Source organism: Stegostoma tigrinum, chromosome 18 (assembly GCF_030684315.1).
Source record: "Stegostoma tigrinum isolate sSteTig4 chromosome 18, sSteTig4.hap1, whole genome shotgun sequence".
NCBI classification, from domain to species: domain Eukaryota; kingdom Metazoa; phylum Chordata; class Chondrichthyes; order Orectolobiformes; family Stegostomatidae; genus Stegostoma; species Stegostoma tigrinum.
The window spans coordinates 49,582,667-49,605,841 of NC_081371.1; the positions used below are offsets into that span (position 1 = coordinate 49,582,667).

At 45.6% G+C, this 23,175-nt stretch overlaps 1 protein-coding gene and 1 non-coding gene across 2 annotated transcripts; both read left to right on the forward strand.

The window, feature by feature from the left end:
* The first annotated feature begins 254 nt into the window (after positions 1-254).
* Positions 255-328, forward strand: trnat-agu (transfer RNA threonine (anticodon AGU)). The gene has a single exon. It is a non-coding gene; the product is annotated as a tRNA-Thr (tRNA).
* A 4,171-nt stretch (positions 329-4,499) lies between these two features.
* On the forward strand, positions 4,500-20,190 carry wu:fc23c09. The gene is made up of 4 exons (XM_048548677.2): positions 4,500-4,654; positions 5,962-6,033; positions 10,486-11,341; positions 18,773-20,190. The coding sequence occupies exons 1-4, from the start codon at positions 4,639-4,641 to the stop codon at positions 19,857-19,859; spliced, it is 2,031 nt and encodes a 676-aa protein (XP_048404634.1). The 5' UTR covers positions 4,500-4,638; the 3' UTR covers positions 19,860-20,190.
* Positions 20,191-23,175: the final 2,985 nt, after the last annotated feature.

Below are 23,175 nucleotides of genomic sequence, written 5' to 3' on the forward strand. Positions count from 1 at the left end.
TGCCTACTGCAAACTGAATCTGCTCCCAGAGGGTTAGCGCATTTTGTAAAGCACATTGTTTCTAGTTGTTGGGAAGTTTAATGCGTGGATGCACAATCTTGGGCTAAGGAGCAGGTCATTTTGGACTGAATTGAGGAGAAGTTACTTCAGTCCTCGCTCTGGTTGCCGTGGCGTAATGGTGAGCATGTGGGTTTCTGACTGCTAGGATCTGAGTTCAAGTCTGGGGACAGCCTATTTCCTGGTCACTGTAATGTGGCGCTGTGGCTTAGTTGGTTAAAGCACCTGTCTAGTAAACAGGAGATCCTGAGTTCGAATCTCAGCGGTGCCTTCATGTGTGGCCTTTTGATGTAACTGGATAAATGTGTGTAGCTTTCTCCAGAGACCTTGTTACTCTGAAGTAAAAGAAAATGTAGCTTATTGTCACACCTCATTTGTTGTAAAATGAGAGGCTTATGGCAAAATAACTTGGTGGGAAAGAGCATAATTCTTTGGGGGTAAATTTAAAACTGAAATGAGACGACATTTCTTCAGCCAGAGAGTGGTGGGCTTGTGGAATTCGTTGCCACGGAGTGCAGTGGGGGCCGGGACATTGGATGCCTTCAAGGCAGAGATCGACAAATTCTTGATCTCAGAAGGAATCAAGGGCTACGGGGAGAGTGCAGGGAAGTGATGTTGAAATGCCCATCAGCCATGATTTAAAAGGCGGAGTGGACTTGATGGGCTGAATGGCCTTACTTCCACTCCTATGTCTTATGGTCAAAGGGTTTGGAATCTTTTCTACCCTGGGGGCTTGTGGTTGCTTTGTCATTAAATATGTTTAATCCTGGGACAGACAGAATACTTGGTCTCTCAAAGACTCGAGGATATGAAGGGCAGATGAGAAAGTGGAGTTGAAGCCCAAAATTATGACCATTTCGAATATTGGACCAGGCATAGCGGGCAGAATAGTTTTCCTGCTCCTGTTTATCATCGGTGAAGAGCTTTGACAGGTTGTGACAGGCACTATACAAATGCAAGACCTTTTTCTTCGCCATTGTGCTGGACGCCCAGAGGAAATCTTGAGCGTAAAGAGTACAATATGAGCTTCAGTTTAGGATCCATCGAGGAGGCCCCCGTTTTAATAATGCACTTTATTGACATCGTCCAGAACGCTGTAAGAACTTGCTCAATGCTCATAACCGAAAGGTTGGATTTTGAGCGCAGGGAAAAGGACTGCATCATATATCAAAGATCTGAATGCAGTCCACATGTGGGAATTCTAGCTCCGAAAACCACAATGGAGTAATTAGCTGTTCCTCTCACTTAGTCGCCCAGAAGCAGTCAAAATGGCATTGGCCTCATTGTTAACTCTTGCCTGTGTGGCAGGAAACCAGGCTTGAGGGAGGGAATTGGGAGGAGTGAGGGAGGAAGATATCCGCTCTCTTTTACCACCCATCTCGGCCTGACTGGAATCTTGCATTGCAAAGGGTAAGATGCTCGCCCCTTCCAATACAGCAGGGGTCCTTTTTAAATATCCACATCAGTCCATAGGGTCAGTCAGGTCTGGTCAGTGATTCCAAACCAAGCCTTGAGATGAGGGACGGGGCTGGTTGTGGGTTCAGGCCAAACAATCTGGTGGGGGCACACACCAGGCCCTTGAGGCCCAGTCACGGTTGTACTCACTTCCCTCTCTCTTTCCTTGAGGGGGCAGGATGAGTGTAAACCCAGGGTCCAGCTTTGGGATCTTGCCCTGGCTCCCCTTACCATAGCTACTCTGCCCCTACCTTCACTCTCCCAAGCCATACCTCCACCACCCCCTTCCCACTGGGATCACTTCTGGACTCCCATCACCCATCAATAGCACTGACCTGTCTCTTTGGGATCACTCCAGTGGGATTGCCAGGAAAGGCTGACTTAACTTTTATCCCTACACCCCGAGAAAGCAGGGATTCCTCATTGGGTCCTGCCCTGGAATCGGTGTCAGAATAAGGATCTGAGGCCTTGGCATTAGGGCCTAATCTGAATGTGACTGGGACTACCTGAAGATGATCAAATTGGGTATTTTTAACCCCTGCCCTGCCTGCTTCAGGTCAAAGTATGAAGTCACCATTCCATCTGCTTCTGGAAGTTTCCCAAACTAGCCAATTGGGCTATGTTTAAGTTATTAAAATTGCTCCATGGTTACAAATATTAATGACCTGGAAAACAATACAAGAGTGATGGAAGCAGATCCTTGATTTCCAAATTAAATCGGATGGTCACTGGAGGGAGATTGGAGTGCAGTGGACTCGCAATCTAAAGGCCTTGAGCAATGCTTTGAGGGTGTGCGTTCAAACCTCACCACGGCGACATGGGATTTAGATTCGATAAGCAAATCCGGAATTGAAGGGCAGTCTCAGTAATGGTGACTGTGACAATTACCATCAGTTGTCCTATTGATTGGTCAGTCGTTCGGCAGCCTGATGTGGTGTCCTCCCAGCCCAGCGTCGTGGTCTCTTGGCGGTCCCTGGTGGTCTTTCGGCCTAGTGTGGTGTCACCATGGACTTCTGGCTTCAAGGTGATTCAAGACTCAGCTTTGACTGGAGACCTGGTGCTGGCTTGGGCTGGACTGGAAGGATTGTTATTCTGAACATTTTATTTGTCTCTTTTTCTAATTTATTCCAGTAATCTGTGATGCTGGACTTTTTTTATTTCTTTGTTTTTCTAATTTCTTTTCCCCCTAAAGAACTTGTACTGAAGAACCCTGGGAACCCTGCAGCCATATGGTATCAATGTGGACTTCACCAGTTTCAAAATCTCCCCTTCCCCCACTGCATCCCTCAACCAGCCCAGTTCATCCCCTCCCCCCACTGCACCACACAACCAGCCCAGCTCTTCCCCTCTACCCACTGCATCCCAAAACCAGTCCAACCTGTCTCTGCCTCCCTAACCGGTTCTTCCTCTCACCCATCCCTTCCTCCCACCCCAAGCCGCACCCCCAGCTACCTACTAACCTCATCCCACCTCCTTGACCTGTCCGTCTTCCCTGGACTGACCTATCCCCTCCCTACCTCCCCACCTACACCCTCTCCACCTATCTTCTTTACTCTCCATCTTCGGTCCGCCTCCCCCTCTCTCCCTATTTATTCCAGTTCCCTCCCCCCATCCCCCTCTCTGATGAAGGGTCTAGGCCCGAAACGTCAGCTTTTGTGCTCCTGAGATGCTGCTTGGCCTGCTGTGTTCATCCAGCCTCACATTTTATTATCTTGTACTGAAGAACTTGTACCCAGGTACTCTGTATGTAGGGTGGTGCCATAAGTGGCAACCTGTAAACTTATCACAGTGCTCATTTCAATATATGTGACAACAAAGCTAATATTAACCCAAATTGTTCAAATAATGTCCTTTGAGGAAATTTGCTATGTTCACCTACATGTCCGCTCTATATGTCACTCCAGGCCTAAAAGCAAAATGTGATTGGCTCTGAAATGCTCGACTAGTCACTCTGTATCATTTGTGCTCTATGACAGTGATTATTCACCATGGTCTACAAAACACTGCAAATATTGCTCCCTGTTGTGAGTTTAAATTGAGCAAAGCCACTTGCCTTCTTGAAAACGTTTTAGAGTCTAGGCTGACTGCTGTTTCCTATAATCCTGGCATGCTGACTGTGTCAGAATGCAGAGGCACTGGGAAACCACTGCAGGGTCTCAATTGCAATAAACTGCTACATAGCAACACAGGGACCTTGTAACCTTTCCTTCTCCTCCCGTGCTCTAGCAAGCCCAGTAGAGGTCAGCTGAAAAATGAAAGCAAATAAATTGCTTGACATTTTGAAGAGCATTTGGAAAACTGTTTGAAATTCCCAAACGTTTTTCTTTGCAGACTTGTCCCTTGGCACCTCAGTGCAAATTTCCCCCACTCTCTGGCTTGATACTGTGAGGTCTGTCTACTCACACAGCTTGCTTTTCTAGCTACACTTTGTTTCTGGGACAAGTTTTATTTAAAACAAAGAAGGAATATGCCTTGATATTTAATGAAAGCAAAATACAGCAAATGTAGGAGATCTGAAATGCAAACAGAAAGTGCTGGAGAAACTCTGCAGTTCTGGCTGCATCCGTGGATACAGAAACAGAGTTGATCCTTTTGAGTCCAGTATGATTTTTCAAGATATTACAAATCTTCTTGATTATCTTTGAAATTCTGCCGACTTAAGTCCATTTCTTTGAAGTTGTCTACCTTTGTCCACCTACAAATGAATGTGAAGTTGTATCTGTAAAAATGTTGTTAGGAAGCCCACCCTCTAAAACAAAACAATATAAATAAGCAAAGATAGGGCAATCAAGTTTGATATGAAGAATCCCACCTGGAGAAAATGTCACAATGGTACCAAATTGTTATTAACCTCTCGACTTGCAGAATGCAAATGTATTGTGGAATATCAGCTCTTGTTCACTCTTTAACCTCAATGACCTTTCTCAGTAAAGAAATACTTCCCCTTTTCAGTATTTATGTGTGAAAATCGGAGTGGAGTCACATGAAAGTCTTTGATGGGTTCGTTGCTCGAAGCTGCCTTATAAACCGATGCATTCCAATTCATCTCTGAATCATCTCCATCGCCCATCGGCAGAAGCTTGGGAAATTTTGATGAAGCCAAGCACGTAAAACAACGTTAAAAAAATGAAGAATGATAAAGGTAAGGCCAATTAGAAGTGTAATGGGCTATACTTTACAACTGCCATTCGGTACAGTTTCTTAGCGTAAAAAGGAATGTGTTACTGAATTGTAAAATAGTACGTGAAGCATATATCAAGCTTGACTTTGCACAGTCCACCAACTGATGAATGAATGACACCAGAATTAAGACAGGAAAGGTTATAAAAGCTAGTCACAACGTTTTCTAGAAAAGAGAAGGGTTGGCCTATTTGAGGTCTTAAATATTTCTATGGATAGGGGTGATGTAGTGAAGCTCTTTCCACTTGTGGAACAGTCCACAGTGAGGGGCCTGAAATGTACGATAGTTGCAATTAAATTCATCAAGCAATTGAAGAGGCATTTCTTCACCCAGAGAATGGTTAGGATGTGAATGTAAGGAGAAAATAAAAGCTAGATAAATACATGAGGAGAACATTGAAGGAGATTCTGAAAGAGTGAGCTGAAATAGGATAGGTGAGTAGTTGCACAGACTAGTTGTTTCGACAGCTTGTTTCAAAGCTATGCGTAAGAGTGGAGCGTACTTATTTTGGATTAAGCAGGAGAGATTAACAGGGAGGATTCTACTGTTAGAGTCTGCATGCATCCAGAGCCTTTGGGCAATCTGACTCCTTTGTAATCCCTTCAGGGCTTTCAACTGGGATTAGGACCACGATTGAGAAGGCATTGCCTATCAAGCACTGCTGGCCAGTTTAGGGGCTGGTGGATTGGGCACTCAGCTGATGGTACAACAAACACTCCCCACCATCATACCTTAAGCTCAACGAGTGAGCCAAAGAACCATTGAGTGGGGGAGAGGATCCAACAGAGTGGTGATGGGGGCATTCCATGAGTTTCAGAATCAAGGGCATGGGAGGTGTTTTTCAGTAAACAACCTTCTGCCCAGTGTCCATGCCCTTGACCATGTAGAGATTAGTGCAATATTGAACCACCCTCCCAAACCCTCAAAAGGACAGGCAGTGCACATTGGTGCTGCCTCCTGTTACATCCTACTCAGAACCAAGCTATTTGAATCTCAGGCAGGAACTGACCATTGAATGGTCAGGTATTGACCACTCGCGGGCCCCCATTGACTGTGGAGTGGACTGACCAGCTCGAACCGTCTTAAAGTCGAATGCTGGTGGGAAGATATTCTAGTTCATCATCATCCCACTTCATTAAAATCCCCTTTCCTTGTCCAGGCCCATTGCCTTTGCAGTCCGGAGGAGTTTGGTATTTGTCAGAGAAGTGAAATTGCTGTCTTTCTAACTCTATATATGTTTCATTATTCTTCCTGATGTGTCGGCCAAGGGATGGGTTTCTCCTGGACGTTGACGTGGGCTGCTCTACTGCTGCAAAGTTCAGCTGCTGATTCACAAAACAGTGAGTAGCATCAAGAACAGCATGGTGAAGCATGGGCACAGACTTTCTGGGTGTGTTAAACACCAAATTGTCAACGTTGTGGATTTACACATCCCCCATGCGGATGAGCATACCTCCTTTAAACTTTTCTCCTCTCACCTGAAATCTGTGCCCTTCAGTATTTGACATTTCCACACTGAGAGAAAGACTATCATCCCTATTTGTGCCCCTTATAAGTTTATATACTTCTATCAGATTGCCTCTCTGTCTCTGTCACGTTAGAAAAAACAATCCAAGTTTGTTCAACCTCTCCTTGTAGCAAATGCATTTCAATCCTATGAACATCCTGGTAGACCTCTTCTGCACCCTGTACAAAGTCTCCACATTCTTCCTATGGTGTGGTGACCAGAACTGTACACAAGACTCCAAATGTGGCCTGACCAAAGTCTTATACAGTTGGGGGAGGTGATGGCCTAGTGGTATCATCGCTGAAGTATTAACCCAGCAGACCCAGATAATGTTCTGGGGATCTGGGTTCAAATCCTGCCGCAGCAAAGAGTGGAATTTGAATTCAATAAATATCTGGAATTAACAGTCTGATGATGACTCCTACAAATCCATCATTGATTGTCAGGAAAAACCCATCTGGTTCACTAATGTCCTTTTAGGGAAGGAAACTGCCATCCTTACCTGGTCTGGCCTACATGTGACTCTGGACCCACAGCGATGTGGTTGACTTAACTGCCCTCTGGGCAGTTAGGGATGGGCAATAAATGCTGCCTAGCCAGTGACACCCTCATCCTGTGAATGAATAAAAGGAAAAAAGAAGTTCCAATATGACTTGCCAACTTTAATACTCAACACCCAAGTGTGCCTTATACCTTCTTTACCAACTTATCCACTAGTGTTGTCACTTTCAGGGGCATGTGGACCAACATCCCAAGATCCCTCTGTTTATCAATGCTCCTAAGGCTCCAGCAAATTATTGTATATTTTCCTCTTGCATTTGATCTCCCAAGAGGTATGACGCCATATTTTTCCTGATTTGGTTACCAAGACAATAGTTGATTGTCATAAGAAAAAAATCTACTTTTTGGGAAGGAAATCTGCCATCTTTACCTAGTCTGGCCTACATGGGATCCCAGCAATATGTTTGGTTCTTAACTGCCGTCTGAAATGGCTGCGTTCAAGGGTAATTAGGGATGGGAACCAATGCTGACCTGGCCAGTGACACTCACATCTAATGAGCAAAAAAAAAGCCAAACCAACAACCTTTTCTATCTGGAAGGATAAGGGCAGCAGATACATGAGAACGCCACCACCCGTAGGTCCCCCTCCAAGCCACTCACTATTTGGAATTGGAAATATATTGCCATTCCTTCATTGTCACTGGGTCAAAATCCTGGCATTCCCTCCCTCAGGGCACTGCAACAGTTTAAGAAGGCAGCTTATTATGACCTTCAAGGGTAACTCAGATGAGCGATAAATGCCACTCCAGCCAACAGTGCTCACGTCTCATGAACGAGCAAAAAAAATATAATGACAGTTGCTTAAATATAATAGCTCCAGAAAAATCAGAAGGATGTTGCTTCTCTGTAATTTTCACTCTTCACGCAAAAAGAAGTAGCCATTATCTGCACAAGTCAAGTGGATCTCTATCGTCGATGTGTAATTAGCTTTCCTGAGAGAGAGTGTAGTTGTCCGCTGGTTACACTTATTTTCAGCTCCAAATTACAGGGCCTTACGGAAGCATGCAATCCCATTTGAGCCCTAGAGATCTTCCAGCACTGAAAGAGGACCTTTGGCCCATAATGTCCTTCATGTCCATCAGTATCCATCTATTCTAATCCCAACCTGTCAATGCCATTGGGATTTCTGACACTCAGTTTTCTATCTTGAACTAGCCCCTAATCTCATGCAGTGGTCTTCTGCATGCCTCATCGCACTGTCCTCCTGTTTCGTGATGCTTGTGACTGAGTCACTAAATGGTGAGCTGGAAATTGAGAAAGCCTTTGCAAGTTAACCTCTGCATATGGTAATGTGCCCTTTATCCCCCATGGCTCCATTTTCCACCCTGCATAGGTCTCGGCTAACAATAACTATGGCTGCCCATACATCCAAAGTTATGAAAACTGAAAGAACTGTGGATGCTGTAAATCAGGAACAAAAACAGAAATTGCTGGAAAAGCTCAGCAGGTCTGGCAGCATCTGTGAAGAAAAACAATCAGTGTCAGCGTTTCGGGTCTGGTGATCCTTCCTCAGAAACTGGAGTTCTGAGGAAGGGTCACCAGACCCAGAACGTTAGGGATTTTTTTTACTTCACAGATGCTGCCAGACCTGCTGAGCTTTTCAGCAACTTCTGTTTTTGCTTCCAAAGTTAGACCAACTCCCATTGCCCCCCAACTCACCCCCATTGTGCCTGCTATTCAACATAGATTCTTGGGTCTGACAATGTCTCGACTGAAAAAATTTAACTCTTTCTGTATATCCCTCCAGGATTCTATCTTTTCGCTAACTGTGTACCATCTTCTGAATGAAATAACTCCACAGGGGCTGCTATCCAATCACCAAGTTGCCCTTTATTGACAGGTGGAGAGAATTTGAAACTGATCCAACTCCCCCAGAACTAGCTCTCAGATTGAACAGGACGTCTAACATTCCTGTTCTTACCAGTCAGCCCCAATCAGGAAACTCGCATTCTATGAAATCCACCTGGCTGACCTCATTACAATCACAACATTGATCATCTGAGGCCTCCATGTTCCTCATTTTCTGACCTGATTTTAAAATCACCTCACCACAGGCAGCCATACTTTCAGCAGCCAGGGCCCTAAGCTTTGGAATTCTCTCCCTAAACCTCCCTGCCCCTCTACCTCACTTTCCACCTTTGAAAATCTCTCTAAAGGCTTCAGTCATTGCATATCTCCTTAAGTGGCTTGGTGTCAATCTTTATCTGATAAAGCTCTTGGAATGCTTTACTCAAGGCGCTGTGTAAATGCAAGTTGTTTGTTCTTGCTACTATTGATTTGACGGTAAACAAAAGCCAAATGGTGCAGATCCTGGAATTTTGAAGTGAAAACAGAAGGGGAGGAAACACTCAGAGGGCCAGATAGCATCAGGAGTTTGCAAAGTAAAGTTACAGAACTGACTAGTAAAACAGACAGGACTCTCCTGGTCTGGATTAAATTGCCTGATGCCAGCAGGAATGGAGATCTGTAGGTCTCCATAAGCATCGTCCAAGACCAACTGGTTGCCAATGGAATTGGATCCTGCTCCAGTTAGTAAACAATGAGTCGCAACTTCTCAATTTATATGGAGGTGTTTACCTTTGTCCCAGCAACACAGTCTGGTCTCCTTATTTGGAGAGAAGATACATGTGTTAATGGGCATTAATGAACCAGTGGGGTCACTTGGGAACCCTGCAGCCCAATGGTATCAATGTGGACTTCACAAGCTTCAAAATCTCCCCTTCCCCCACTGCATCCCAAAACTGGCCCAGTTCTTCCCCTCCCCCCACTGCATCCCAAAACCAGCCCAGCCTGTCTCTGTTTCCCTAACCTGTTCTTCCTCTCACCCATCCCTTCCTCCCACCTCAAGCCGCACCTCCATTTCCTACCTACCACCTCATCCCGCCTCCTTGACCTGTCCATCTTCCCTGGACTGACCTATCCCCTCCCTACCTCCTCACCTATACTCTCCTCTCTACCTATCTTGTTTTCTCTCCATCTTCGGTCTGCCTCCCCCCTCTCCCTATTTATTCCAGTTCCCTCTCCCCATCCCCCTCTCTGATGAAGGGTCTAGGCCCGAAACGTCAGCTTTTGTGCTCCTGAGATGCTGCTTGGCCTGCTGTGCTCATCCAGCTCCACACTTTGTTATCTGTTAATGAACCAGATGGGTTTTTAAAATGTCAACTCAACCTAATAGCTTCAGGATAAATAATAATGAGACTGGCATTTTATTCCAGATAAATAAATTGGTTAAACTTTTGAACTCAGCATTCCTGAGCATTAACACAGATTACTAGCCCAGTCACATTATCACTAATGCTATCATCCTATGATCTTCCTGTGCACATAGACATTTATCCCCCCTGAATCTTTACAGCATTCCCTCAAGCTCTCCTGCTGTGGGTGGAATCACCTCCCAATTTGACCCCATTTAGTTCCAGGGTCTCCCCCAGATTCCAGATTTTGAAGGATTTGCAGGCATCTGATTGGAGGCCCATAGCGATGCTCTTCCACAGAGAGCAGTTGAGGCCAAAACATGGAATGTTTTCAGGACGGATACAGTTGGAAACAGTTCTCAGGGCGAAGAGAAAATGGGAACTAGGGTGGACGATTACCCATGAATTTTGAATGGTGGAGCAGTCTTGAAGGACCGAACGGACCACTTCAGCTCCTTATTTCTAATGTTTCTATTTCTGTTGCTACCAGGTTGTGAATTTTGCGGCTGTGTTTCCTTCTCTCCCTATAGCTACAGAAAGCAGACAGATCGAAGTGCAGATAACGCGTACCATTTTGATGTCGGCCCAGGCTCAGGACATTGTGGACAAGCTTCAAGACAGCAAAGGTGCCAGCTTCCAGACACCAGAGAGACCAGTAATCACTGCCATACCCAGGGTTAATGTGGCTGACCAATTAAGCAACGTGACCACCGCAGTGACAGGCAATAACCTTACCCCTGAAGCTCCAAGTCTCACTCAAATGCCTAATTGGTCGGGCTTTAGCAAGGCCACAATATCAACCTTCTTGTTCCATAATATAAGTGGCACCTTGCCATCGTTGCCAACGAAAGGTACTGCCAGCCAAGTCTCAATTAAATCAGAAACCAATCTGATTCGAAAGCTAGCTGTCAACAATAGTTCAGTGCCAACCAGGCAGCTAACTGGGAACCTCACCGTTATCTTGGCCCTTAACTCTTCTCAATACATGGCAGCTGATATCGGAACACTGCAGGGGAGGAAGTCAACATCTCAGGCAGTGTGGGAGAAAGCAGGTGCCTCTTTTAAACCCAGGCTGGCGAGGAACCAGACCATCCCCGCACATCAGAGCCTGGTGAGAGGGAGGAATGTTACAGGCGACAGGGACAAACCTCCTAAACTACAGAAAGTCACTAAAGCAATGAAGCAGTCCAGGAAACCTCAAAAGCAGCGGCCATCCAAACTGGGCACCAGAAAGCTCAGCGCTCGTATGAAACCAGATCGGCCAACAAAACACCAGAAGGTTAAGAAGAGGAAAAACACCAAGACTGGGAAGAAGAAAGTGAAGCAAACATCCTTCCCCTATTTTGAAGACTATTACTGTCCCCCTCAGTGTTCTTGCTATGGAAGGTATTGATTTTTGTTTTGATATGTTACTTTGTCAGTGATAACGATCCAAAAATTTAACCCATACTGTTTATTTCACACTGTTTGTAGTTATGAGAGGTAGAGCTGGGGGGAATAGGGGACGTTTTTGCTTTCTCTACAGTGAACTGTTATGATAAGAGAAGGGGTGATCAATTGAATAATAACTCTAAAGCAGTCGGATAAATATTTAAATCTCCAGAGCTATGGAAACACAGCAGGAAAGAATGGGGCAAATTGGATAGCTCTTCCAAACAGCTAGCACAGCTACTAAGGGCTGAATGGCCTTCTTTTGTGTTGTATGGTTCGATTACATCCGCTGCTTCTATGGATCCGCTAATTTGAATCAAGTAAAGATGCAGTGAGGATGGTTTACCCGAATGGGTCCAGCATTTTGCAAACTTGCACCAGCATTTTGGATGCCCTCGAACAGGAAACGTTGGGCAATGCATCTGTCTGAGGTGCGCAGCGTCACCACCATTTAACATCCGCAGCTATGATCCAAACTGATTGGCCAGCTATTTTGTGAACCCAGCAGCAACCCCCCCCCCCCGGGCATGCTGGCCACCACTGGGACTGCATGCAGTTTGACAAGTCCGAGTAGTGGGATCATGTAGCTGCGAAGGGTCGCTCAGCGGAAACTGCAAGGGCCAGACCCAGGCTAGGGCATTCGGTTTGGATTGGCAAGGCTGGATGCTTAAGGGCCATCCAAAGGCTGGTGCTGGAGGGACAGACTTTAGGAAGGGTGGCCCCCAATCCCCACTTGGGAGAAAGGCTTGAAGGCAAGCCCTCACTCCTCCTCTACCTGAGATCTGAGCAGTGCCTGCTCCTTCCAAACACGTCATTTCTGCAACCTAGAAAGACCATGTCGCAGATTTATTGGAATATCACTTTCTGCAAATTCCCCTTGGAGACACTCACCATCATGACTTGGAAATATATCGCTGCTCTTTCTGTGTGTCTGGGCCAAAAATCCCTGGATTTCCTTCCCCAACAACATGGAGAGTATCCCTACACCATGGGCAGTGCTTCAAGAAGGTGCTGTCTACCATCTGAGGCAACACGGCAGCTCAGCCAGTGATGCCCACTTCCCATGAATGAATTGACGGGAGGTAAGTCCGCCTCCTCCTCCCCATTCCGTGACCCCCTCCCATCAGCCATGACACTGTACATTGGCCTGGCACTGAATTGGGAAAAGCCAGACAGGTTGGCCATGGGAAGGCCATTTTGAGAATTTCACTCTGCACAACTCTGCCTGCAAACCCCATCCTCCCCCACTCCAGTAGTGAGGAACCAGTGAGGAAATTTGCCGGTTATTTCTCAGATTTAAAACGAATGAGTTTTAGTTTGTGCAGAAATTGTGTGAAAAGAGCATCCTATATTGGATCGCTCTCCATTTAAAGTATGTCAAATCCACAAAATTAAATTTAAATAGTTTGTCCAATGTTTATTATTTGCCAATTCATCTTCTGATATACATTGGTAAATCCGTTCACTCTCTTATATGCTTTACATAGAATTCCTACAGTGTGGAAGCAGGCCATTTGGCCCACCGAGTCCACACTGACTTTGAGAAGAGCATCCCACTCCCCTACCCTATCCCTATAATCCTGCATTTCCCATGGCTAACCCACCTAACCTATGTGGTATAGTTTCCTTCTCTGCCTCTCCCACTTCTACCTCTCTTTTCTGTGCTTCCATTCTTGGTCATTTTCCTTCTACTTCCCCCATCCCACCATTCTACCATTACCACCATCACCTCCTTCCTTTGATTTCCATCTACCCACTTGATCCAATCATTAAGCTGCTGTCCAATACTCTCCCACCTTCTCCCAACACAGCCCATTCCAACAGCTCTGCCTCCTCACTCAGTCCTCACTTAAATATTCCCTTCTATTGTCCCCACTCCAAACCACTCTTCCCCACCCCTGAAAGAATGGGAGGCAAAAGGTCTGTAAGATGATCATCCTCAACTCAGTTCCCTCCTTCCTTGTTCTTAATCCTGCCTCCAAAATCCCTCAAGAAGCCATTGTCCTGGTTATTTGGCTGTGCACCTCCCAGATATCAATTGGCATAATGAATGTAGAATCCTTTGAGTGCAGGCATTTGCCTAATCAACCTGTTCAGAGAGATTATTCCACAGCCCTGGAGCAGGTTGGAGGAGAAACCAGGTCCCTCTGATCCAAAGATATGGGCACTACCACTACACCACAAGGGCCCCACAGCCAGACTGCATTTTGGATGAGGTAAATGACAATGTCCCTGCACGTCCAGTTCTGTATATTAAAAAACTCAGCACTTCCATGGGAACTTTTTTTGTGAAAACCATTGACAGACCCCTGCAAGCTCTCTAAAGAATTTGCAAGTCAGCCATCATGTTTAATTGGCCCAAGGTAACACTAATGAGCTGTTGGTCAACAAATAATGCAATGTGGTGATAGATTGGCAGATATGTGATCACTTCTAGGCTTTCTGGTTTTGAATTCAACATTGTTGAGAAACTTAAGCCACATGACACACACTTAACTGGCAGGAATAATTGTCCAAGTGTAGAACCGACATTATAAAGATCTTCCTCATACTATCAATCCATCCTGCTTTGAGAATCCATTCAACTGGCCCACTGTTCCCCCTCCCACAGGTATCATCTCCTCCCACTGATAACCTCACACCTCACCTCACCAACCTCCATATCCAATGTATCAATCAATCTGACCCCACAACCAAAGAGATATTTCCCTCCCCACCCCTATCGGCCTTTCCTAGGGACCACTCTTTCTGTGACTCCCTCATCTGCTTCACATTCCCGACTAGCCCCACCAACCCCGACGCCTTTCCCTGCAACTGCAGGAAGTGGTACACCTGCCCTTATGCCTCCCCCGTCACCTCCATTCAAGGCACAAAACAAACCTTCCACATCAGACAGGAGTTCACCTGCACATCCTCCGACTTTGTGTACTGTGTCCGCTGCTCCTGATGTGGCCTCCTCTACATTGATGAGACCAAATGGAGGCTTGGAGACTGTTTTGTAGAGCATCTGTGCGACAAACAACATCACCTGTTGGTCACCAACCATTTCAACTCCCCCTCCCGCTCCCTGGGTGACATGCCCATCCTGGGCCTCCTCCAGGGTCACGATGACACCACCCACAAACTGAAGGATCTGCACCTCATATTCTGCCTCGGGAGCCCATAACACGATGGTCTAAACATGGAATTCGCCAGTTTTAAAATTTCCCCAACCCCAGCCTCATCCCATGTCCAACCCTCCCTCTCATCCCCACCTCCTTGGCCTGACACAACCTGTCCATCTTCTCCCCCACCTATCCGCCCCTCCCACCTCCCTGATCAATCCCCACCACTCCCTAACTACACTAACCTATCACCATCCCACCTAACTTTCCCCAGTCGCATCCTTCCTCTCTCTATTTATTTTCCGGTTACCTTTCCTGTCCCCATTTCTGAAGAAGAGTCCTGACTCGAAACATCGGCTTTCCTGCTCCTCTGATGCTGCCTGGCCTGCTGTGTTCCTCCAGCTTTACACTGTGTTAACTCTGATTCCAGCATCTGCAGTTCTTACTATCTCCCACTGATATCCCTGAGCCTCCTGTCCTTCTCTTCCTACACCATCACTGACATCCTTCTCACTTGACACTCCCCTCCCATCAATAGCTTTTTTCCACCTGCTTGCCCCAGGCCTCTGCTCCCCGTCTCAAAGCCTTCCCTCTCTTTCCACCAGTTTACCCCCACTAACTCCATCTTTTACCCACCACCCTAACCATCGATACACGCATCCCGCCTGATACCTCTCTCCCCTCTCTGCCAGCCACCTTCGCCCCTGCTGCACCACTGTCTCCCAGTCTTCTCCCTGCTCCACATCCCTCACCAACCACCGGGAACAAAACTAAATGAGGCTGAGTGAGCAGGCCGCACAGAAAGCTTCAGTCGTGATGGTGACGAGAGTGAAGGCAAATCAATAATTCTGACGAACTTTGGAAGCCAACAAACTTTCAGGGTGACAGGTGTCGGGCAGAGGGAGGGGGATTGACTGGATATGCTTCACAGATTGGGGTTGGTGGGTCTGAATGTTACTGTATTTGCACAAGCAGTGACTTTGATCACTTCATGACCACAACATCGACCTTCTGTCCTGCACAGCTGAGTTATAACCTACCAACAAGGCTGGATTGCCTGGTCATGTGAGTCAGACGCAAGGCTCAGTCTAGCTGGTTTCCTGTAACATGCCCCAGCGGTGATTCGCTGTCTTCACCCTGGCATCCTGGCAGCTCTCTGTGATGCCTGGTTTGGTCTCGTAGGGAGCTGTGTGGTCTGTTCCTTTCACGTATACTGAAACTGTCAGCTACATTGAAAACACATTGATAGTCTCCTCATCTCACAAGAATCTCTCTGTCATCGACACAGTGGGCCCCTGTTCCTCGAGGGAGGCCAGTGCTGTTTGATTATTTGTCAGGACGACTGACCGCTTTGGGCCTCTGACTGTTAACAAAAGTGCTCCTGATACATTAACCATTTCATTGTTAAAAGCGCTAAAAAGAACTATTTTAATTTGAGAAAGTCACGCTGTCACATGATAGTTTGTCCCTAAAGCAGGTGTCTGCTTTGAAAGATCAATTTGGATTCTTAAAGCTTCTTGAAATAATCTTAGGGTAATGGGGGAAAATTATCCCCCTCTTGGGGGCAGTAAGAACAAGACAGTAAAGTTTTAAAGTAATTGGTAAAAGCAGCAAAAAACTGACAAAAATACTTTTTAGCACAGAGTGGTGAATAGCTTGGTATGCACAGTCTGCAAGTGTCCTGGAGGAACATTGAATTGAAACATTTAAAAAGGAAGTGAGATTGTTATTCTTCCTTTTCCTTCACTATGTTAGCCTCTTTACTGTTCACTTTAGTCACTCCCTGTTTTCATGAACCACACTTTCCAATGGCTCTCAGACTAAGGAAGTTTCTTCTGAAGTCTCCATTGGATTTCGTGTGACGATGTCCTCAGTTCAGTCTCTTCCTCACAAGTAGAAACCTTCTCTCTGCCTCTGTCAAAGCCTTAAGTTTAAAGACCTCTGTTAGCCTGTTCCAAAGAAAAGTCAAATCAAACTTGGAATGTTAACTCCATTTCTGTCTCCACTAATGCTGCTGCATTTGCTGAGTTTCTCCAGCATATTCCATTTTTACTTTGGATCAGCAGTATTCACAATATTTTTTGTTTTATTTGGTGGTTTTGGCAGCACAAGGAACATGGAAATTACTGGTTGCACATTGTATGTAACTTTACGACAAACATTTTGCACGTAAAGAATTGCTGTTCAAAAGGAAAACACATCAAGGAGCTTCAACTAACCAATCCTCAATCCTCTTCAACCTTTGATTCAGTTGTCACTCTGCAGCTTGTATCCTTAGATTTCAAATTTCCATCTTTTTAAATTTTTCCATGGCTTCACCTATCTCTTTCCCTTGTAACCTGAACGAGCTCAGCATTCTGTCTGAGCTTTCCACCCTGGGCTCTTATGCGTTGTTCACTCCTCCCAAAACTGACAATATCATATCTTCCAAAATTATAAATAGCTGCGAAAAGCTACTGTCACTTTATGTTTTATAGAATACAAAACAGTAGGGCACAGGAGCAAGCCATTTGGCTCATGATGTTGTGCCGAACATGACATCAAACATAAACTAATCCTTTTGCTCCATCCTCTATTCCCAATTCCTCCGCCTCCACCACATCTGCTCCCACAATGAGGCATTCCACTCCCGCACATCCCAGATGTCCAAGTTCTTCAAGGACCGCAACTTTCCCCCCACAGTGGTCAAGAACGCCCTTGACCGCGTCTCCTGCATTTCCCGCAACACATCCCTCAAACCCTGCCCCCGCCACAACCGCCCAAAGAGGATCCCCCTCGTTCTCACACACCACCCCACCAACCTCCGGATACAATGCATCATCCTCCGACACTTCCGCCATCTACAATCCGACCCCACCACCCAAGACATTTTTCCATCCCCACCCTTGTCTGCCTTCCGGAGAGACCACTCTCTCCGTGACTCCCTTGTTCGCTCCACACTGCCCTCCAACACCACCATACCCGGCACCTTCCCCTGCAACCACAGGAAGTGCTACACTTGCCCCCACACTTCCTCCCTCACCCCCATCCCAGGCCCCAAGATGACTTTCCATACTAAGCAAAGGTTCACCTGCACATCTGCCAATGTGGTACACTGTATCCATTGTACCCGATATGGCTTCCTCTACATTGGGGAAACCAAGCGGAGACTTGGGGACAGCTTTGCAGAACACCTCCGCTCGGTTTGCAATAAACAACTGCACCTCCTAGTCGCAAACCATTTCAACTCCCCCTCCCATTCTTTAGATGACATGTTCATCATGGGCCTCCTGCAGTGCCACAATGATGCCACCCGAAGGTTGCAGGAACGGCAACTCATATTCCGCTTGGGAACCCTGCAGCCCAATGGTATCAATATGGACTTCACCAGCTTCAAAATCTCCCCTTCCCGCACCGTATCCCAAAACCAGCCCAGTTTGTCCCCTCCTTCCACTGCATCACACAATCAGCCCAGCTCATCCCCTCCCCCCACTGCATCCCAAAACCAGCCCAGCCTGTCTCTGCTTCCCTAAACTGTTCTTCCTCTCACCCATCCCTTCCTCCCACCTCAAGTCGCACCTCCATTTCCTACCTACTAACCTCATCCCACCTCCTTGACCTATCCGTCTTCCCTAGACTGACTTCTCCCCTCCCTACCTCCCCACCTACACTCTCCTCTCCACCTATCTTCTTTTCTCTCCATCCTCGGTCCGCCTCCCCCTCTCTCCCTATTTATTCCAGAACCCTCACCCCATTCCCCTCTCTGATGAAGGGTCTAGGCCCGAAACGTCAGCTTTTGTGCTCCAGAGATTCTGCTTGGCCTGCTGTGTTCATCCAGCTTCACACTTTATTATTTTGGATTCTCCAGCATCTGCAGTTCCCATTATCTCTTTTGCCTGCCCTTGGTCTATATCCCTCCATTCCCGACATACGTACGTGTTTAACTAAAAGTCCCTTAAATGTCCCTATTATTATCTGCCTCCACCACCACCTACCACTCTTCATGTAAAACACTTGCCCCTCATATTTCCTTTGAACTTTCCCCCTCTCCCCCAAATGCATGCCCCCTTGTTTTAGACATTTCACCTCTGGGAAAAAGATTCTGAATGTCAACCCTACCTATGCTTCTCAATTTCATAGACCTCTGTCAAGTCTTCCTTCAGCCTCCACTGCTCCAGAGAAAACAACCCGAGTTTTTCCAGCCTCTTCTTATAGCTCTTGACTGTTTATAGTTGTTAAGGATCAGTGGCAACATTCCACTAAATGGTTACTTTTCTCATCAGTTCTCGATGTTTGCTTTCAGGGTTGTCCAGTGCTCAGATAAAGGTCTGAATAAAATTCCATTTGGAATTCCCTTCAACACCAGGAACCTATTTCTAATGAACAACAAGATCGACCTAATTCCATTGGATTTATTGGATGAGTACATGTTGCTGGAATTTCTGGTCCTGAGCAATAATAAGCTGACAGATGTTGGAGTGGATGGTGCTTTAGAAGGCATGCAGAAGTTGACTCGCTTATACATGGATCAGAACAATCTCTCCAGTGTCCCTAAAGATCTACCCACGTCCCTAGAAGAGTTGATGCTGAACTCAAATAATATCAGCACGATGCCATCGAATGTCTGGGCAAACTGCAAGAACCTCCGAATCATTAGCCTCAATGACAATAGGATAAGGGATGAGTCTATTCCCCCAGACACCTTCAAGCCACTGCACAATGTGCATACCATCAAAATGAATCACAACCAGTTGACCGCGGTTCCCATCAATTTAAGTACAAGCCTACGAGAGTTGTACTTGGAGGGAAATCAGATTCGGAAAATACCAGATAACGTGTTTACCAATTGCTCCGCACTGATCTATCTCGGTCTCCACGACAACCGGCTCAACAATAAAGGCATCACAGAAAAGGCCTTTCAAAACATGACCAAGCTTGAATATTTGGATCTCAGCAAAAATGCTCTCGCTGCCGTCCCCAAGCTACTCCCCCGTTCCTTGAAAAAGCTGATTCTCCAAGCCAATGGTATCACCACTGTCAGGAGGGATGCCTTTCCAAACATGGTGAACCTGGAGGAAATTTACTTAGCGCACAACCGAATTTCACTGGTGGCAGATGGCACTTTTAGGGGCTTGCCTAGGCTCCGGTGTTTGGACTTGAGTCACAACCGGTTACCCCAGGTACCTCGCCAGTTGCCTTTAACATTGCAAAACCTCTACCTTCACAGCAATAGGATCGTTGCTATTCCTGGAGATTCCATCTGCGGTTATCATTGGGAAAAGAGTCACCTCATGTTGATGCGCCTTGAGAAGAACAATTTGGACCTGAGGCAACTGGATGCCCGGGCACTGAGATGTCTTCAGGGCTATCAGGTGATTCACTTTGAGTGAGCTTCAGAGAGGAAACTAGGCCCCTCTCCAATTCAGAATACAGATGTTACACTAGCCTGAAGCTCAAAGCTGGCTTCTGAGTTTATTGGGTATTGTTTGTTTTTACACTCAGGATAACAGGAGATCAAGTTTGATCCATTTTGTGTGAGCTCTACTCCATTTCCTGCGAGATCTCATGATGGACTCCACTGCTTTGGATGCAATGAATTATACTGTAAAACAAAATTGAGACTTGGCCATGTAACTTTGTACTTTTATACCTTTGATGTGCTTCCCTTTTTAGTTTATGGATGTAGATTGATATGTATGAATAAAAAGACTCCTTTCCATGCTTGAGCTGGTGTAACTCAGTGCCTCCGAGATTTGATCAAAGTACTTGAGCAACAACACACAATCTGCATAACCATGAAATTGCAGCTTTTAGCTGCAAATTAACAGTTGCACATCAGGCTAATGCATTACGGACAGCACGCTGGCACAGTGGGTAGCGCTGCTGCCTCACAGCACCAGGGACCCAGATTGAATTCCACCCTTGGGTCTGTGTGGAGTTAGCACGTTCTCCCTGTGTCTGCTTGGTTTTTGGCTGTGTGCTCTATTTTCCTCCCTCAGTCTAAAGATGTGCAGGTTAGGTGGGTGGACCATGCTAAATTGCAGGGTATGTGGATTAGCCAAAAGGAATACAGAGTTGGGGTGGGTCTAGATTGGATGCTGTTTGGAGGGCCAGTGCAGGTTGATGGGCTGAATGGACTCCATTCGCAGTGTAGGGAATCTATGAAGTGAATATTTTTTAGCATGAGATTTCCTTCACGGGTCTTATTCTTGCATCTTGCTCTGTAAGTAGAATTGGCATTCTTTATCAGCAAATATTAACTGGTCTTTGTTGGTAAATGTTCTCCTGACCTCTCTACCCCAGCAAAGCGCAGATCTTCAGTCCCTTTCATGTAAGGAGTGGTTTCTACATTTCACCTCATATGGACTGGCTCCCATTTTAAGGTTTGGCTGGACTGCTCTGGACTGCAGAAGGGGATTCTCCATTAATTGTCTCAATTCAATTAGTCATCTTAACCACCTTGATTAGATCACCCTGCCTTCTACATGAGGCACTTCAAGCTGAGCCCATGTCAACTGTGCTCATAATTTAACCTTTGTACTGGTGCTTCCCAAAGTGGGGGAGTTTAGTTCCTGAATGGGGGTCAAAGGCTGACATTTTGGAGTCACCTACTGTGAGGCAGCATTAACCACTGCACATTTCAACACTCCTCACTCCATGTTTACACCCCAGCCCCATTCTCCCAATTTCATAGTGTGCATGGTGGGCCCCAACAATTGTTAAACCTCAAAACGGGCTCACAGTGGGAAAACTTTGGGCAGCAGTGCATAGGCCTGATTTTTGTTCCAGTGAACCCACTTTGAAATGTTTCCAGAATCGATGCAACCTATCCTGAGGTGGAATGCCCATGAATTGAATGTAATCATCCAGATAGGGTCTAACCACAGTTCTGTCAAGCTAAAAAGTAACTTTGAACTCCAGACCACCAATTTTCCTGTTTTAGGTGATTTCTATGTGTGGACGATTAAATTTTTTGACATTTCTCATCACTTCGAGCATACGCTACTTCATATTTCATGGATTCTGAATGAAGAATATAACACTCCACCCTGAATGAATTCTATCCATCACAGTTTTATCCATTCGCTCAATCTTTCGATGCCATTACAATTGCTGTCCCCATCTATACTATTACTTAGCACGCTGCCACGGTGTGGCCAACAAACATAGATACATGGCCCAGCCTAAGCTACAAAAGTTTGAAAACAGATACAAACAGATTTAAGAACAGCTTCTTCCCCACAGTTATCAGACTTATCAACGAACCTCTCATATATTAGAGTTGATCTTTCTCTGCACCTTCTCTGAAGCTGTAACACTATATTCTGCATCTGTTCTATTACCCTGATGGGCTTGCATTAGGTATGGTTTGTCTGGATAGCACACAAAACAATACTTTTCACAGTATCTTAGTATCACAGTATCACAAAAATAAATCAAATCAAACTCTAAATTGATTATAGATGCGGTGAAGTGCTGAGGCCCTAATCCAAATCTCTGGGGGCACCACAAGTCACATTTTGCCAGTTGGAATGCACGCGTTTTCTGAGGATAATTCAGAATGAAAATGGTTATTTAGCACAACAAAGCAATCCTCAGTCTGGGCAACCCTTCAAACCGCCTGAAGACAAACCTTATGTTTATTACGGGTACAAATGTGTAGAGGAGCCTGCTTGTCTTGTCACTGGAATTGACCAATTGTGTATTTTGTAAAGCATTTTCCATGAATAAATCAACAGAGAATTGACAATTGCAGCTTCATTTTGCTAAGAATGGAACTGTGGCCTGTATTATTGTCAGTTACATTCCACTATCACACTGAACATTATTATTTAAACTGAGCCGTTTAAAAAAGAAAGGACACTGTCCGGGATTTAGAGTTGTAAAATCATACAGCACAGAAACAGACATTTAGGTCCAACTCATTCATGCTGACTAGATGTCCCAATCAGACTTGTTCCCAATTGCCAGCATTTGGCCCATATCCCTCTAAACCCTTCCTATTCATATACCCATCCAGGTGCCTATCAAATGTTGTAATTGTACCCTTCTCCAACACATCCTCTGTGACAGTTTGTTCCATACACGCACCACACTCTACATGAAAAAAAACCCCTCAAATTCTTTTTAAATCTTTCCCCTCTCACCATAAACTATGCCCTCTGGTTTTGGACTCGCTCTCCCTAGGAAAAAGCCCTTGGCCACTCACCCTGTGTATGCCCCTCAGGAATTTTGAAACCTGTACAGGATCACCCCTCAGCCTCTGACGCTCTATTTATTGAAGAATTTACGTCAAGTGAGAAGGAGATAAATCAACTCCCGTCCCTTCCATCCCTCTGATTGGCTGCAACTAAGTTTAAAGTTCTTCCTTAGCAAGCACCCACACTTTTTTTCCAATCAAAATGTGGTTAACTAATTTTTGTACCAGCAAAAAAGGAGCAGATGGTTTCCTTGATTTAAAAAAAAAGCAGGTTTAATATCTGCTAAACCCCCAAAAATATAATAAAGACCTGATGTCAACCAGACAACCTTCTGGCAGTCATCACAAAAACACACAGAGTCATGTGAATTAAAGTTAAAAGAGGATAACACTGGGTGCCTTGAGGGATTAGGTTCTAACTTAAAATCATTGTTGTTTGGCTGACTGCTTGAGATGTTCCTTTCCGATTAGCCACACCATTTTCAGTTTGAGATGCAGAAAGAGAG